The sequence below is a fragment of the Carassius carassius genome, chromosome 45 (assembly GCF_963082965.1).
Source record: "Carassius carassius chromosome 45, fCarCar2.1, whole genome shotgun sequence".
NCBI lineage: Eukaryota > Metazoa > Chordata > Actinopteri > Cypriniformes > Cyprinidae > Carassius > Carassius carassius.
Window position 1 is genome coordinate 21306126 of NC_081799.1, and position 18877 is coordinate 21325002.

Consider the following 18877-nt stretch of genomic DNA (forward strand, 5'->3'; position numbering starts at 1 on the left):
TAAATCTACAGTAGGGCTGTACAATGAATCAAATATCGACATGGATTAGTGTATATGAAAATTAAAGTTAAAAGAGACTACAATTGTTCTACGCGTCTCTGGGAATGAGCGCTCAATATGTGCATTTTTGTCATTCAAATACACACGATGTATGTTCGCTGTTTTCCCCCACGCCGACTCCGCCCTCACCACGCCCCCAACTATGACTAGATGCCGACTGTCAGTTTGTGACAAGTCATTTAAAGAATTTTAACCTTTTATTTGCATGGTAATTTTTTCATAATACACATTGTACAGGGATGGTAAGGGGGGGATGGTGGTTTTACCAAGGGGATTCGCTTTTTGTCATTTTTTTTCAACCGGGGGATGCCATCCACACCTCAGAACGGGCTTCCCATCATAAACAGTGAGCTGTTAAAAATGGGCGGATCCGTGTCTCCTGTAAACACATGTGGGAATCGAGTATTCTGATTGGACAGCGAGTGAGATATGGGCGTGGCGTCTGGGGATGCCTGGAAGAACACAAACACTACGGACTCGCGCAGGGACAAGAGAATCGAGGAGAAAGTGACATCTTTATCATTTCGTGCGCTCAATATGAATTTTACTTGATGAATTTGATCATACACGAGCAACTTAGCACGTCAAAGTGCAATTATGAGCGTGCACTCACTAAAGAGAGCTTATAAGGTTTACTTTACACCTGCTTTATGAAGAAGCGCTGTGTTATTCGATTCTGATACTGAGATAGGAAAGTTGAAACATGGGATCGAAGCTGACTAGGCAAAGTAGTTTGGACAGCCAGGCGACTTTCTTTCGGAGGGGTCGACAGCATCATGAGCGGGATGTGGAGAAGAGGAGTGGAGGAAGAGGAGAGTTTTTATTCAGTTCTCTCATGCTCAAGTCCGACAAGCTCCCCGGAATGCTGCGCAAATCCAGTCCCAGCCCGTACGTCCGGAGAGTGGCTTGGGTTCGGGAGATCCAAACCCTGCTGAAGGAGCAAAAGTTGGAGCAAGCCATCGATGTTCTGAAACTGCTTAGAAAGGTACAAAACATCAAGTTTTAATAAACCAGAATGTTTAGTTTCTTACACAGAACTACAGGTTGTTGTTGCTGCTGATGCTGCTGCTGCTGATGCTGCTGCTGATGATGCTGATGTTGTAGCATTATGTTTTCACTTAAGAAAAGAAAGATCACAAATGATATCTCTCTGTTGTATCTAGACTGCAGTAGCCCATTTAAAATATAACATTGTAAAACATGTATTCCAGTATGTATTTAAAAAGAAATATTGTCTCAAACTGGTAAATGAAAAGTATTGATTTTCAAAACGAATCCAAATATTTCTAATACAGTTCTTACAAGAAATCTGGGTGCAATAAATAATTAATTGTATGCACTGCTACAGTTTTGTGCTTTACTACAGTACTTTGGAAGTACCATGGTACTAAACATGGTTTTAATATGTGCCGAGGTACTAAAAAAGTAGCCTACCATAAATACACTATTGTATTTATAAGGTAAAATACTATGGTGTATTATGGTACTCACATGTTCAGACCCTTTTCCAAAATAGAATTTATAGCCTAATAAATACCATGCTATTATTTTGTTAGTAAATTGGTATAAATATTATTAGATTAATAATTAAAGTATTTATTAATGAATTCTGTTATGTTACCTGTTATGAGTTATAATCATATTTGTTTAAAATCATACTATGGTATAAATAAGGACATTCCTTTATATAAAAATCAGGAAAGTAAGTACCATGGCGTTTTTTTAACCATTTCATTATAGATTTTTGGACATTCATATTTTTGTATTAGAAAACTCCTTTAGTTTCCTTTAGTAAATACATTTCAGATTCTCATATGATTTTCCCTTATGCTTTGTTTATTTTTGTGTTGTATCGTAGAATATGATGGAAAAACCATCTTAATAGCTTTTCTGTACATGTCTGATAGAACCTGTTTCACAACTTCTTCACAACCTCTCTAGATACCGCTCAGAGCAAAACCAACAGGGTCCAAACCTTATCACTTCATGTCTCGATCGCGACTGAGAGTTTTGATAACTGTTGATGAACAGTTCAGCTTTTGAGGTCTAGTACCGAGATATTGCAGCTGATGATTGACAGGGACCTCAAAGCTCTGTAAATCCATCATTTTATCTTGATGGCATGTGTACTTAGATTATCTCGTAAGTCCAGTGGTTCAGATGCTGCATATGCTAATGGAAGCACCACAGTTCCAGCTTTGAAGTGTTTATGAGAGAATCAGAACGTATTATTGGTCTTTATAAAGGATTCTGTGGCATTGAATTGTGTTTATTGATTAAGAGGGTCCTGAAATCAAGGAACATCTCAATGTATGCAACCTGATGATGAGGGTCCTCCAGGTCCAATCTCACTGGATAAAAGGTGCTGAGAAGAGCTTCTTTTATGCAAGTGAGTAATTTTAATGTGATGTTTTCTAGCTTGTTGAACATCTGGAGGGAGAGTCTGGACATCTGGATCAAAAGATAATTGAAACAGAATGAAATGATGGCAGATCTGATAGCTTGAAAACAGTCAATTAAAACCATATTGTCACAGTTTCTTTGCTTGTTTGTCCAAAAAGATTGCCAAGTGGTTGTCATGACATTGTTGTGTGGTTGTTAAGGCATTCTGAGTGTATGAGGTTGCTAAGGTGTTCTCGGTGGTGATATTGATAAAAATCTAGGCCTATGTCTTGATTTTTGGGGGGATTTTTTCAATAACGATAATTAAACAATGGTACCTTGGCTGGTTTAGGCCTGAAAAACAAAAAAGACACTACAACCACCAGTAGGTCGTGGTACGTCCCTTAATGCGTGATTCACTGAATCATTAATTAAAAATGATTCTGCTATTAATGTTTTTCTGAGATGTGCAAATGATGTACTGCTTCAGGTTTGTTTGGAACTATTTTCAGTGGCAAAAAACCCCCAATAAAAAACAGACAAGTCTAAAATGTTACTCACTAAATATTTACTTTTTAATTGTCTTATAAAATTAATATCACATTGGCAATCGTGATATTACTTAACAAGGCTGTAGCATTTCTTATAAATAAAAAAAATTCTTTAATAACTTGAATTATGAGCCTTTTTTAACTGCATTCTTATAAGCTTCATCTTGCTGTGATTTTAACTCAGGACATATTTTTGTTTGTTTTTTGCAGATGTGTGACATACTCAATAATGTCAGCTTGTATACAGTTAAAACAACAATTATGATATTACCGTAGACGATACATATCACACACCTCTAGAGGTAATTGTTTACCTTAAGTTCACATGCAAGGGACCATTTGATTTTTTTATCCATTTGATTTAAAGTATCATTTGTGACAGCTGGTAGGTGATACTTAGGTTGGTTACTTAGATACTTAGATTGGTTCGAATTATTCTAGTCATTTAAATATCTGTTAAATATTTCAGATTTAGTCACGGTTAATTGCATTTTCAGTCATCACTGTCAGCCCTCTCTAGATATGGCATTATGTCACATGGATGGCCAGCCAGTCGAAAAGCTGTCCAAACATGGAGGCGTCTCACTCACCCCAGACCTGGAAGCTCTTAAAACCCTGTTGCAGGAGAGAGGGGTCACCTCAAGGCAAAGCCCACTACCTTTTAAGGCTGTAGATTGCTGAAAGGAATTCATTTCTGTACACTGAAAACCAGTTTTTCAATTCTGGGAAAAATGGATTGGATGTTAATCAACTGGGGGGTCAAAATGATGGAGCAGGATGCTTCCTTTTGCCCAGGAGAGAGAGAATGAACCAAAGAGAGGAGGACAAAAACAACATCCCTTATCTCTGCTGTAGCTCTTCCTGTGCCCTAATGAGTGCAATTCATTTTCTGCCGTTGACTCTCATTGAGCAAAGGCAGGAAACAGCTCTGCTTGCATGCTCTACTGAGCACATGCAGTGGATGTCAATGCTACAGTACAAAGATTTTGTGGTTGTATAATAACACTGAATTTAAAAGGCTGTCTCTTTGATTGCATGTTAATCTCCCAGATAGTACTTTGCTTTGCAATATTGTCTGGGTCTTTCCTATCATAGTATATTTCCATGTCTCCATCATGCATGTCTTAATACATTGGATAAAGATGGAAATCAGAGGAGTTAGTTTACTTTTATCATAGTGGGTATTGTTTGAGGAATTGGAATAAAGTTGCAATAAAATAAAATACTAATATTAGATGAAAATTGTATACTAATATGTATACTATATAAAGATGTAAAATAATAAAATAACTTACAAAAATATTAAATTAAAATTAAAACTTAAGAAGATTATTCAGAATGTTAATAAATACTATAATTGTGTATAAATAATGCTAAAATAACATTTAAATGACACAATTAAATAAGGATTAATTTTAAATACGTTTTGGCTTGATTTTGCCATATTTGTCATTCCCCAGGTGCTGTTCAGTTTTACTATAAAAAATTATATTTCATGTTCATTTTATCTTCCTCGGATCAAATCATTTTAAAATATTCCTAGTTAGTATCTAACTAGCAAAAACTTTTTTCTGTTTTTCTTCAACAACAGATAGTTCTTAAATGACATCATCCTTCGGGAAGCGACATCATTTATAAAAAAAATAAATAAATAATAATAATAATTTTAGTAGTAGGTTTGATGAATTCAGTTATGTTCTGTGGCATTTGTTGGCTTGTCTCAACCGATATATCATTACAGTTTTAAACGTTTAAAACATTAAGTATAAATTGACACCCTTTTAAACTTTTTTACTGACTTTAGTTTTTTATTCTACTTGTTTTGGTGAATGTGTAAAAATACCGTTTACAAAGAGTTTTGCTAAACGCTTTTATATAACATGTTTCTTAAATTACAGTGCAATCAAATTCATGTGGTTACAGTGTTCAAAAAGTACTGCAGAACAGAAATGACCTGTGCTTATGCTTTATAGATGAAAAACAGAGGGCTAGGAGGAGCTTCCAGATGTATGGGAATCCCTGCGAAAAAGACATGCAATATATCAGTGTGAGACCTAAAGGGAGGTTTCCACTTCTTCATCAATTTCTGGGGGATCTGTCTCTGAATCGCTTCACAGGGTTGTGTAGTTGTAGCTTTGTGATGCTGCTGTTTGCCTGGAGGCATCAAATGTGTTTCGCCCTCTGTATTCACTTCTATATGTTCACTTTGTCCCTACTAATTGCGCTAGCCAGTGGATTAAACAAGAAACGTGGTCCTCTGGGAATTTTGTCTTGAATCTCTCGCATGTTTTTTTTTGGTCGTATCAGACTCCCTTGCCTTGGCTGTTCAGTGAGGGAGAACACTTTAGCTGTCTACGATAAGCCTAGCTAATAAGCTGTCACTGCTTCTGCACACACTTTCTCTGCCTTACGTAAAGAAGCTGGACTTAAAGGTTAGCTGTGCTAGTCTATCTTATACTTAGAGTTTCCTTTCTTTCGAAGCGCTAGAAGTAAACACGATGGAAAGATTACTTTATCTCCATGTCATTCAAAAAAGCCCCTCGTGTAATCTCGCGAATAGAGATTGGAGGCTTAGGATGAAAGGATTAAGTTGGGGAATTTATCAGTGACCTATACTTGCATTTGTAATCCTACATGCTTAACAATCTCTCTCGTGTTCTTTCTCAACAGGACCTGGGTCTTGAAGGAACATCTCTCAACGACATCCTTTACAAGAACGCTGCCTTCCTTAACCTAGTGGATCCAATTTCCCATGAGCTTTTGCTCAGTTTGGCCCGAGACATGCAGTGTCCAAAGAGGGTAAGCCATCAGCGCTAATAAGCGAAGATGATCGCAAACAAAAACTCATCAGGTGCTAGTTGAATGGTTTGACTCGATACCAGCCCACAGCTGTCAACATTAACTTTGGATCCCTGCTTTAGCTTGAGCCAAAACCTGTGCACATGTCCATTAATCAGTTTCCAGATATGTAGAGCGTTTATTTTTAGCTGGCAGTAAGAGGCTTGGCGGGCCAATTCTACAGCCTCGCTGCCTGTATAAGACCACGGGCAGCTGTCTTCCCATGGCCAGGACTGGAGTTTGGGCGCTCACGCTTCAGCCCTGTCCTAAATTAGTTTGCAAAGGATGAGAAGTACAGAAAGATGGCACTGACCTTTTTTGCTCAAGAGAGCCATCAGTGATGTTTTCATTCCATGCTGAAATTCCACAGTTCTGTTTGGACTTAATTGGACAGAGAGGCCAGCGAGAGGAGCACTTTCCATTAATAGATCCACTTGAAGGGGCAAGACGTGTCCTTTTCTTTCGAGACTTTTTTGAATAGCTAATTGACTCAACATTTGTCAAGTTTCCAACATAGACTCTTTGGAACAATGTGCAAAACTCCAAAAGCAAACTTAAACATACAACTGACTGCAGTTTCCAGCTGAAATGAACACTAGTGGCAGTAAAACACCAACGACTCTTATTCCTTTTCACACAAATTATGATAACAGGGGCAGATTATTGCTCAATAACATTTTTTTCTGCACAGTTCCTTGCACAATCAAGAGTAGTATCACAATAGATAGGTAGATAGATAGATTTTACGTAACCCCCCCCACCCCCCCCCCCCCCCAAATACATTTGGTTATGCAAGCACCAACACCAACTATTGTAATATTATAATTGTAATAATAACTGAAATTAATATAATACTATAAATTAAATAACCAACAAACAGCATTTGCGCTGTAGCTTTGCATTTGTTGAGGAAAAAGCTTTGGATCAGATCCGAGCCCGACATTGGGGTTATATTAACATGGCAAAAAAAAGTATTCAGGCTGGATTTGTGGTGAAGTTTTCTCTTATTCTCAGTTGGACTCTTAGTGTGCAGCTGTGAAAATGCTTGCTAGCCTCGTTCGCAGCAGAAGCTTTGAGGAGCTAAGCATCTAAACCCAGAAAATGAGGACGAGGGATTGAAGGGCTCTCAATTTTCTCTGCTTCTTTTCTTCCTCTCTGACTTAATAAACATCCTGTTACCTGCTGACAGGTAGACCAAATCCCATCCCACTGAGCTCAGAAAAGCCACCTTGCATCTCAAAGAAATGGATTCATGCTATTCAGATGTCTTGCCTGAAAGCCAAACCTGTTAGACGTTTGTGATGCTTGTAATCAGTGTTGAGGGGTAACTAAAATGGAGAACTTGAATGTAGAGTTGGAATTCATAATTAATTCATAATTTCTTTTTAAATAAATAATAAATATTTTATTCGTTTTATTTTAAGTAATTTGCACCTTTAAATAACTTCAAATAAGAAAGAGGTTGTCACTTCAATAATATATTTCAAAACTGCACAACAGCTGTGTCATAAAATCAGCTTCTTTCGCTTGAATGAACTGAAAAGCTGTACATACACTAGGTGGCTCTTTTTAGTGGAAGGTGGGACTTTACAGCTGCATGTGGTCTAATCTTTATGAGATTCTGTCTCTGGTTTAGCGTCATCTATGTGGAGAGCTTGTAGCTTCGCTTAACTTCCCCTGCACTGCTTGTAATACAGTATAATGTGTGTCTCACTGCACCAGCAACTAATGAAGTTTTGAGTCCCAGGAGTCAGCTGATGGGGATCCTCAATCGCAGCAGTTTTTCATGATGGGAATCATGGGAAATATGGAAAGGCATTTTAATGAGCTTTTGTTTGTGTGTAGCACATAGATTTTGTTTTTCATTTAACTGTTTTACAATTGACCGTTTTTCATTAAACTGTGGCAGCTGCGTATTGAGCTATGTCTTAATGTTCAGTAGCTGACTGAAAGTCCATGTAAATCCTTCTGACAATAAAAGCCCCTTTTGGAGCGCACGTCATCGAATGGACGCCGTCTTTATTAAAGGAGTTCATGTCAGTCTCTGCCACCAGAAACTTGACATACATTGAAGATTCAAAAACGTCTTTGTTTTGACTTAATAGCCGTCAAGAGGCCACCAAGATGTACATGTTTTTTTCCTGTCATTTCTTAGACTGATGGTATGAGGTAGTCGACTCCAGTCGATGGCTTAGCCCAGTCTTTTGCGTTTTCTTGCCTCGCTTGTGTTGTTTTGCTTCAGCACTGATTAGATTTACTCAGCTCTGCTCCGGCCAATCCATTTAAAGAGACACGCGAGCCAATGCCTCAAACCAACCTCTCACCCAATAGTTCAAAATGGCATGAATAACTTAAGACATTTTAATTGAACTCTCATCTTCATCTCAAGCTACATATTAAGGAAAAGTACCACTCTTTGAAGCACTAATTGCTGCTTTCAAATCAAAATCAATATGATATTCATGATGTTGGGTTCTTTAGGACCATTAAGATAATTTTAACAATATGAAATTATTTCCATGACAATTAAGCAATTTCCCCTTTGCATATGAATTAATTGAATGGCTCCATGCATTTTAGTTCTTTTTTGAAATTCCCACTCTCATTGGATTCTCATATTACTTTATTTTTTTAAATCATTGTAAGTTCAAGAGACTGCAACAATATTAAAAAAAAAAACACCCTACATATTAAAGGGGTCATTTAATGACCCCTGGAGTGTCTGTGGAGTGTTACAAGTTGTTTGTGCATATATAAGATTTGTACACTCTCAAACCCCAAAAAGATATTCTTTCTAAAATGTAAGACTCTTCCACGCTTTCCTAAAACACCTCATTTAAACATGCCCCCACATATCTACTTCACAGTGTTGGAAGATTTGCATAACACTGCTCAAATTTATACGCAAAGAAAGATATCGTAACTATATCGTAGATATGAGCGACTGTTTTTTATGGGTTGCGATACATAAGCTATCCACCTTTTTTGGAACAGTCTGCGAACCTTTGAGCACATTGATTCTGTGCGTCTACAACAGCAAGTTATAAGCTTTTATATCTTTGAATATTCATTGATTATTATGGTGAATGAAGTCAAGTTGACCCTTCCAAAATGGCGGACGTGTCAACATATCTGGAGCGGTCGAATAGGACATCTATACATAACTGATTCAACCACTCCAGATACGTCGACATTTCCGTCGTTTGGAAGCGTCAACTTGACGTCATTCACTATAATAATCAATGCATATTCAAAGATGTACTTGCATGTAACTTGGTGTTGTAGACACACACAGTCAACTTGTGCTTGAGGGTTCGCAGACCATTCCAAAAGACAAGAGACAAAGAGATTTCTTTTAAAAACATTTAAAAAATCTTACCTTGATTGATTTCTAATGATTATTATTCTTGACAAGTTAATAGTAAAATATCAGTGTCTTTTATTGTACTATTTTATAAAAGCTACTGCCGTGGTGTTGCCACATTACAGTTATTTTATCATGTTTAATGGGGTTTTAGGCACTTGTGGTTTATTGCGTATTTAATGACATTTAATCTAAATCATAATCACTGACAGATTAACTTGAGCAGTTAACCTCCCTACAACCCTTATAATAGCACTAGACATGGTAAACATTCAAGTTTTTTTAAGGTTCTCTGTCAGTGACCATAAGCCCTGAGACTGGAGCTTTATTTGGCTACCCATCTCCCAGAATAGCTCTTCATCACCCGCTTCTCCTCATCTTAACTTTTGCAGGAGTCTGATGCTCTCAAGTCCTCTGAGAAGATCTGCAGGCAGCTGATCTATCACCTGACCCCTCACTCCAAGTGGAGCAGACAGAACGTGCCCAGGAAGAAGTCTCAAGCCTGGTAAGAGTCTTGCGTCTGTCCATCTGTCACTTATTAGGATACAACCGCCACAACAACTGACATCAGAGGTTAGAAAACTCTGTGCTGAAAGATTGAAAAACAGACAACTAGAAGGAAATGAGATTAGCCATTCTTGACATCTCCATAAGATGCTTAAACAGGTATGAATGTTTATTGGGTTAATGTTGAGCTACATCGGTTACTTAACAGATCACAGACGGTTTCATAATGAAAATACTGTCAACATTTTCTCACCCTCACCATCCAAAACTACGGTTAGTTTAGTTTTAACTAAAACTGCAGAAATAAAAAATAAAACCATAAAAAATATATATATTGTTAATTGAAATAAAAAGGGTTTATTGAAATTATATATATATTTTTCTTTTCTTTTTTTCATATAGTTTAACTTGATGTACTAAAATAAATATTAAACTGAAATAAACATTTATAAAAAATTATACAGAGACAAAAAAAACAAAAGTGATAAAATACAACAAAAATACTAAAACTACTTAAAATTAAAAACAAATTCAAAATCTGAATAAAAATAGCAAATTAATAAAAATAACTACTTATTTACTATATCTATCTATCTATCTATCTATCTATCTATCTATCTATCTATCTATCTATCTATCTATCTATCTATCTATCTATCTTAATAGCAACAATATAGCAACTATCTAACCTAGCAACCACCCTGGGTACCCTAGCAACCGCATAGCAACACCGTAGCAACCACCTTGGTACCCTAGCAACCGCATAGCAACACCTTAGCAACCGACACGGGTACCCTAGCAACCGCATAGCAACACCTTAACAACAGCCATGGGTACCCTAGCAACCGCATAGCAACACCTTAACAACAGCCACGGGTACCCTGGCAACCACATAGCAACACCCTAGCAACCACCCCGGGTACCCTAACAACCGCATAGCAACCACCCTGGGTACCCTAGTAACCACATAGCAACACCTTAGCAACTGCCATGGGTACCCTAGTAACCGCATAGCAACACCCTAACAACTTCCCCGGGTACCCTAGCAACCACATAGCAACACCTTAGCAACCACTCCGGGTACCCTAGCAACCGCAAAGCAACACCTTGGCAACCACTCCGGGTACCTAGCAACCGCATTGCAACACCTTAGCTTAGAAACCACCCTTAGAAACCACATAGCAACGATCTATCAATCTCTGACAGACTGTATTGCCTTCAAACTTTATGCTTTTAAAACTTATTTAAATTTTTTACTATTTCAGACTGAAACCGTCAAACTTTTTTAACTTCTTAAACTTTTCAAACTTTTCACACTTTTTCAAACTTTATGGCCAGGCTTTCTCAAGCCAACTTTAAAGTTTGTCTTGACAAACTTTTTTATCTAGTTTACTTATTGAAGTTTGAAGTGTATTACTGTAATTTAATTGTAATTACTGAAATAACACTGCTGCTGAACACAAATAAATATATTTTGAACGTCTCAGTTTTTTTATGAATGATGAAAGTCTCTATTGAACTCTTTTGATTTTCATTGTTTTATGAAACTGTTAAAAAATGCAATTAAATTAAATTCAAGTTTATTTGTATAGCGCTTTTTACGATACAAATCTTTGCAAAGCAACCTTACAGAAAATTAAGTTTCTACAATATCTTTAGTAGTAGCTTATCAGTGGTGACTGTCAGTTTATGTGCATATGGCAGAAATGAACAAATGATGAACACTATTAACATCAATTATTATATGTTGCAATCAAACTTATAGCGAAATTTGTTAGTTCTGTATGTTGTTTCAGGGTTAGCATCATCTGAGGTCCTCTGATGTAAACAAAGTAACAAATAGACACATAATTAGCATAGCTGCTGTTTCAACCAAGCAAAATTGATTTGTTTAACCCAAGCTAAAGAATAATAATGTGCATTTGATCAGATATACTGTAACTGCAGTACAAAATTATGAGATGCATTATGTGAATGCTTGGGCAAAGAGATGTGTCTTTAATCTAGATTTAAACCAAGAGAATGTGTTTGAACCCCAAATGTTATCAGGAAGGCTATTCCAGAATTTGGGAGACAAATGCAAAAATCTCTAACTCCTTTAGTGGATTTTTTATTTTATTTTTGTAGCGTGATAGAAAACTAGTTAGGAATGAAGGAGCTAACCCATGAAGGGCCTTATAGGTAAGTAATGATATTTTGTAACTGATATGGAAATTAAAATGTAGCCAGTGCAGAAACTGTAAAATTGTGGTAATATGATCGTATTTTCTTGACCTGGTAAGGACTCTAGCCGCTGCATTTTGGACTACCTGTAGCTTGTTTATTGAAGAAGCAGGACAACCCCCTAGAAGTGCATTACAATAATCCAGTCTAGAGGTCATGAATGCATGAACTAGCTTTTCTGCACCAGAATCAGGTAACATGTTTTGTAACTTGGCAATGTTTCTAAGATGGAAGAATGCTGTTTTTGGGACAAGTTGCTGTCTAATATAACACCCAGATTTTTGACTGTAGAGGAAGTAACAGTACATCTGTCTAGTTGCAAATTGTATTCCAATAGATTCTATGTACTGTTTTTTGGTCTTTTGCATTTTTAACACACTCTGTTAGCTTTGATAATTTTGAAGTTTCATGTGGTCTCGTTGAGATATATAGTTGAGTATCATCAGCATAACAGTGGAAACTAATCTCATATTTTATAATAATATTACCATGGGACAACATGTATACTGAAAATAGCAGAGGAACTAGGACAGATCCTTGTGGCACTCCATACTTTACTGGTGATAACTGAGATGACTCCCCATATAAATAAACAAATTGGTAGTGATCGGACAGATAGGATCTAAACCATCTTAGAGCCTGTCCATGAATACCTGTATAGTTTTATAATCGATCTATGGTGTCAAATGCAGCATTAATCAATAAAATCTAAGCAATAAAATCTGTGTGTAATTATTTTCTTTTACGTTCAGTAGAAAATAGAAAGTCGTACAGGTTTTAGATGGTCAAGGTTAGTAAATGATGACAGAAATATTTCGGTGAACAATCCCTTTAAGGAAGCCCAAGTAATTTTAATCATTACGTAACTCATCCCAAATCCTCATCTTCTCAATACTAAAGTTTAAAATGAGGATCTGACAATAAAAACAGCAATATTGCGTATTATTATTACAATTAAATATATCTGTTTTCTATTTGAATATATTCATATATTATATGATTATATTCAGTGGCACTCATGATACTTCAGAAATCATTCATTAAATTAAAGATTTTTCTTAAAGATAATTTTCCATGAAGATATTTTGTAAATTTCAAACCTAAATGTATTAAAACGTTATTTTTGATTGGTAATTTGCATTGCCAAGGACTTCATTTGGACAGCTTTAAAGGCAATTTTCTCAGTATTTAGTTTTTATTGCACCCTCAGATTCCAGATTTTCTGGAGAAAAAATATTGTCCTATTCTAACAAATCCTATCCATACATTAATGGAAAGCTTATTTATTCAGTTTTCAGATTATGTATACATCTCAGTTTTAAAAAATTGACCCCTATGACTGATTTTGTAGTCCAGGGTTACATTTGATCTTTTATTAATAGAAAGTTCAAAAGAACAGCTCTTATTAGAAATATAAATCTTTTGCAACATTTCACTTTCACTTTTAATCAATTTTAATGCATCTGTGCAAAATAAAGGTATTACAAAAGGTATATAAAAAAAATTCTTAACTGACCCCAAACTTTTGATCAGTAGTAAATATGCTCATTTGCGGTTTAAAGCAGTTTCTAATCTACCATTTGTGCTACAAGAACCTACTGCAGTTTTTTTTATCTCCTGATCCTGACACTTTCCATCAGGTAAAAGTGCAGAGGATGTTTCCAGAGGCACCTGTCACTTCCCAATCTTAGAGTCTTATTGCTACAACCCTTGATATCAGCCCACACAATTGGCATGTTGCCTCAAACGCGGACAGGTGACACTCAGATGAATGTTTCTCTCAGATTAAATCTTCCATCAGAAATCATAATTTTCTCACCAAACAGCATGGGCAGGTATGGTGAGGAAGTCTTTAGGAAAGGGAAAGTCTTTTTAATGATATCCATGTTCTCTCCCCATCCCAGAGCAATTAACCCAATTTGGGAGATTTCAACAGCTCCAGTTTAGTTCTTCTGCTCCTTGTTTTATCAGCAACTCATCTCCAAACAAGCCCAAACAACAAGAAACCGTCATCGCCATCGCCATCGCTTGCGTGATTAGTGAACCTCTGCTCTTTCAGTCTTTGTTATGAAAGACTAATCTGCAGAAATGCCTCCTCCGTTTGTCTTGTCACACTCTCGGAGGTGGTCGTGAGGGAAAAGATTGAATGCTTAAGCGGAACAAGACGCCTGTTAGAGTGTGAAGATACTGTCAGGCCGACCGTTGTTCTATTTAAAGGGAACATGAGGAAAGGAAAGATGCGGTGTTGCTGATGCTCTCAGCTTCTAAAGACATCCCCCATTTCTCTATCCTCTTTCTGATAGTCTTTAGGAGAGCTTTCAGGCTCCTTTAAACAACATTGATTTTTTTTTTCTGCCTAGCACCTCTCCCAGAAAAGCTTTAAAGAGAGAGGTTAGCTGGCCGGAGGGGAAAACCTGAAAGACAGAGGATCAGAGAGACTCGAATAGAGAGAGAGAGAGAGAGCTGAGAAAAACTGCATTTGTCGAAGGGAAAGTTCATCCAAAAAGGAGAATTTGGTCATTATTTACTCAAACTCATGTTGATCCAAACCAGTTAGTGATAATTTTTTGAGTGGAACACAACATTTTTCTCAGAAAACGACTTTTAACATTTGGTCTATATGCATTATTTCAAAACTTAATGAAACTATTCAATAGCTTTGTGTTAAATTGAACTTCCCTCCAATGTAGCATTTGGAATTCTCTTGGATTCTCTTTTTGGAATTTTTGGATTCATTTTTGGCATATGCATGATTTTATGATAAGTGTTTTTGAGCATATTCCCTTCGCAATTTTGATTGAATAAACATACACATACACTGAATGCATAGAAGTTCATCGTATTATAATTCTAATATATATTTTATTTACAGTATATAAATCTAGATCATAGATATGGATTATTTTTATAATATTATATAACATTAAATTATATATTACATAGATTTTAATAAACTGAATTTTATTTATACATATATCATGTTTTATATATACAGTAGTATATATTTTATAATAATAATTTTTATATTTAATTAATATTTGATCAATATTTTTATAGTAATGTTTATTTTATAGTTTTATGTATAGTTATTTTTATATTTTGCTATATTTTGTGTGTAACTATAACTATTCTAATTATATATTGATTACAAATAATATACACACATACTGTAGTATGTAATTAAATGTAATAAATCTATACATATATGTTTTTAATAATATTTTTGATATATATATAATAATAATATAATGAAAAATTTTAGTTTTACAGTTTTAATATTTAAAAATATATATATTTATATATAATTATTAAAAAATATATCATTAATGAAATTTTTATTAAATATAAAAATGTTGTTTTAACAAAGTTTTATGAAAACGTGTGTGTGTGTACATAAAATGTATTTATACCCTCATATTTTCTTCTTATATAGATGAGATAAGAGTGTTTTGATTACTCATACTTGTAACATTCATTGCAGCTCTGTTGTGTGCCTGTACGCTTGAGAAGCCAGTGTTGTTTTGTGGTGTTTTTAAAGTCTGTTCTCGATTCCAGGCTAATCACCCATATATTCTTGATAGCTCCTGGAAAAGCCCCTCATGCGAGAGCATGAAACAGCACAGCACCAGTTGTTATTTCATCAACGCCGCGCTCCTGCAAGGCAGCCGTTCTCCTCTCGGCCGTAACGGCCTCCCAAACCAATAGGAATGATGAATCTGTTTAATAAAGCAGTCAGCAGGGGTGAAGATGAACCAGCAGCAGCCCCCTGTGTAATTATCCCCTCCCGGATGGAGGTCTCGGCTCTGCTTCGGGGTCGCACGCATCATTTTGATGCCAAGTTTATTGGGGGAGCGTTTGCGCTTGCATTAAAACCAGCGAGGAGTTGATATTTTTGACATCCTCCTCATTCTGATAAGCGCTACGTGGAGCGTGTTGGCTGCATGCCACTGGGGTAAAACCTACACGACCCCTCGCTTCCTGGTCATTGGAGAGCCTCAGTTAAGAGCGTGATGAAAGAGAATTCACAGCAGAGTGAGTCTGACCCAAAAGAGGACCTGTGGATGCTCACGGTGGCCTAGAAAACATTGGGTGACAGATTGAGTTGAACACATATGGGGCAGCTTGGGTTTCAGCTTACGTGATGCATGTGCCCACTGCTGGCGGAAAGAAACCCGCGAGCACGTGTCCGTCAAGAGCAGCTTGGCGTTTTAGCCCACATTTGAAGATGACGTCAACCCGAGCAGAATGATCCGCATCTGATCTGTTCTGCATCCCACATCCATGTTTTGTGTCCCATATGTTCCTGCGGACGTGTACTTTTGGATTATAGGAGAAATAGTCATTTGATCTGACAGTTTTGATTTCCATTTGAAATTTGGCTTGTCTAAAGAGTTTTTTTTTTTTTTTACTGAAAAAAAAAAAAGCTCATTAAGTTTGTGCCGGCAAATTCCTGAATTTAATGTGATTCAATTCCTTCAGAAATATAAGAAAATTACTTCGAGATCGTTTCTAGATACCGGTGGAAGGCTATCAAATGGTACTACAGTGGAATTTCAATCATTTCTGATTATCAGAATCATACACCATTGTATTTATTTGTGGTATTAAATTTTGCACAGTAGAATAATTAGACATATTTGCTTCCCCATTCCCATTTCAAACATCTACATTTCATCTTATTGTAATACATAAAAAAATAAATAGAAATTCCAAGTTATAAAATATAATATATAAGTCAGTAAGTTTATTTAAATATAAAATGTAAGCTTATGTGTACACAACTGTAGAATTTATGATGGTGTTGTCTTAATTTATATTAATTTAATTATCATTAAAAAAAAAAACAATTTACTTTTTTTTTACAGCTAATGAGAATTTGAGGAAATGTATACTGTATTATAAATGAGTTTGAGGATGTTTAGAATTTTTTTTTATTGTAATACAAGACTGGTTAATATTGTAGCTTGTATATTACAATATAATAACAACATTATCTAGTATAATGTGTAAATTATATCTCTTTTTTTATGCTGTGGCAGTAACCATAATGGTACTTTAATAGGATTTTGATATGTACCATGAGAATATTTGATTATCAAATTCATGTATCTTGGTTCTCAAAATGTTTAATTGTTGCATAACAATTAAATTCCTTTTCCTCTCAAATTGCCATTTAAAATATTTTTTTATTACTGTAATGCATAAAAATATAAATTATTTGTTTGTTGCATTGACTTTAATTCATTATGATTTCATTTGATTTTGTGACGATCGTGCACCAGAGAGACACAGAGAGAGCGAGAGATCCAATAGCAGGTATTTTAATATAGGGTAATCCAAATAGTTGTTGAATACAGCCAAGTTCAAAACCAAAAAGACAGTCCAAACAAAACAAACAAAGGAAAGGGACAGGAAAAGGGAACTCGGAATGCGAGATGACTCGGAGGACGAGCAGACAGGAAGAATCTCGGGGGACGAGAAAGCTGGACACACGAAGGGTAAGGACTCCATACAAACAACAGGGAAAGACTGGTATTTATAGGGAGGCTAATGACAATAAAGTGACTGCACCTGGTGCAATTAACAGGAGTGCAATTACTGTGAAGACAGGACCAGACTAGAGTAATTCTAGTGCCTACGGTGAAGTGCCTAAGGGGAAGTGAGCCCACTAGTTGACACCCAGGGAAACAGAGACTAGACAGCGTAACATTACCCCCTCCTCCACGGAGCAGCTGCCAGATGCTCCACCCGAACCCAAGGGAAAACCAAAAACACAAAGAGACCAGGAGGGAGGTGGAGCGGCGGAGGACTAGGGGGAGGGACGGAGGGCCAGGTAAAATGGGGAAACCGAGACGAGACGACCAGGTAAAATGGGAAAACAGAGACAAGAGAAGTGCAACACAAAACAAGGAGTCCAGGAGGGTGGTGGACTGGCGGAGGATCAGGGGGAGGGACAGGTCCTTAGAGGGAAACCGAACGAAAGACACAGACAAGAAACACAGGAGGGAGGTGGACCGGCGGAGGATCAGGGGCAGGGACGGAGGGCCAGGTCCATAGGAGGAAACAGAAAGAAAGACACAGACAAAAGAACAAAAAAAAAAAAACACAAAAACACAAGTCCAAGAAGGACATCACGTGACGGCCACCAGGGCGGAGCAGAAGACCACCACAACCGTGTGGTCGGGGCGGAAGCCCCCCAGGGCGGAGCAGAAGACCACCACAACCGTGTGGTCGGGACGGAAGCCCCCCAGGGCGGAGCAGAAAACCACCACAACCGTGTGGTCGGGACGGACGCCCCCCAGGGCGGAGCAGAAGACCACCACAACCGTGTGGTCGGGACGGACGCCCCCCAGGGCGGAGCAGAAGACCACCACAACCGTGTGGTCGGACAAACAGGAGGACAAGTCTGGTTGGGCAAGTCTGAAACATAGAACATGAACATGTTAAGGGTAGCCTCCGTGGCCACAACAGGATCAGTCGGGTGCTCAGAGAGTTCGACTGAGAGGTGACGAGACTCTGGAAGTTCCGCAGAAGCGAGGAGAGACTCTGGTAGTTCAGCAGAGACATGGAATGGTTCTGGTAGTTCATCAGAGACGTGGAGAGGCTCTGATAGTTCCACAGAGAAGTGGAGAGGCTCTGATAGTTCCACAGAGAAGTGACGAGACTCTGGTAATCCCATGGTGTTTATACTGGATTCCAGAAGATCAATGCTGATTGACTCTGCTCAAGAAGATTATTGGTGACTTGCATTTGTTCATGACGATCATTGGTGACTTGCCTTTGTTCATGACGATCATTGGTGACTTGCCTGTGTTCATGACGATCATTGGTGACTTGCCTTTGTTCATGACGATCATTGGTGACTTGCCTTTGTTCATGACGATCATTGGTGACTTGCCTTTGTTCATGACGATCATTGGTGACTTGCCTTTGTTCATGACGATCATTGGTG

The 18877-nt window shown here is 37.2% G+C and overlaps 1 protein-coding gene across 1 annotated transcript in view; it reads left to right on the forward strand.

The window, feature by feature from the left end:
* Window positions 1–513: 513 nt before the first annotated feature.
* Window positions 514–18877, forward strand: part of lrrc75bb (leucine rich repeat containing 75Bb) — a 33509-nt gene continuing 15145 nt past the window's right edge. The window contains exons 1-3 of the mRNA XM_059539234.1: window positions 514–1045; window positions 5664–5792; window positions 9588–9700. Coding sequence (XP_059395217.1) covers window positions 764–1045; window positions 5664–5792; window positions 9588–9700 — 524 coding nt within the window. The 5' untranslated portion in view covers window positions 514–763. The remainder of the gene's footprint in view (window positions 1046–5663; window positions 5793–9587; window positions 9701–18877) is intronic.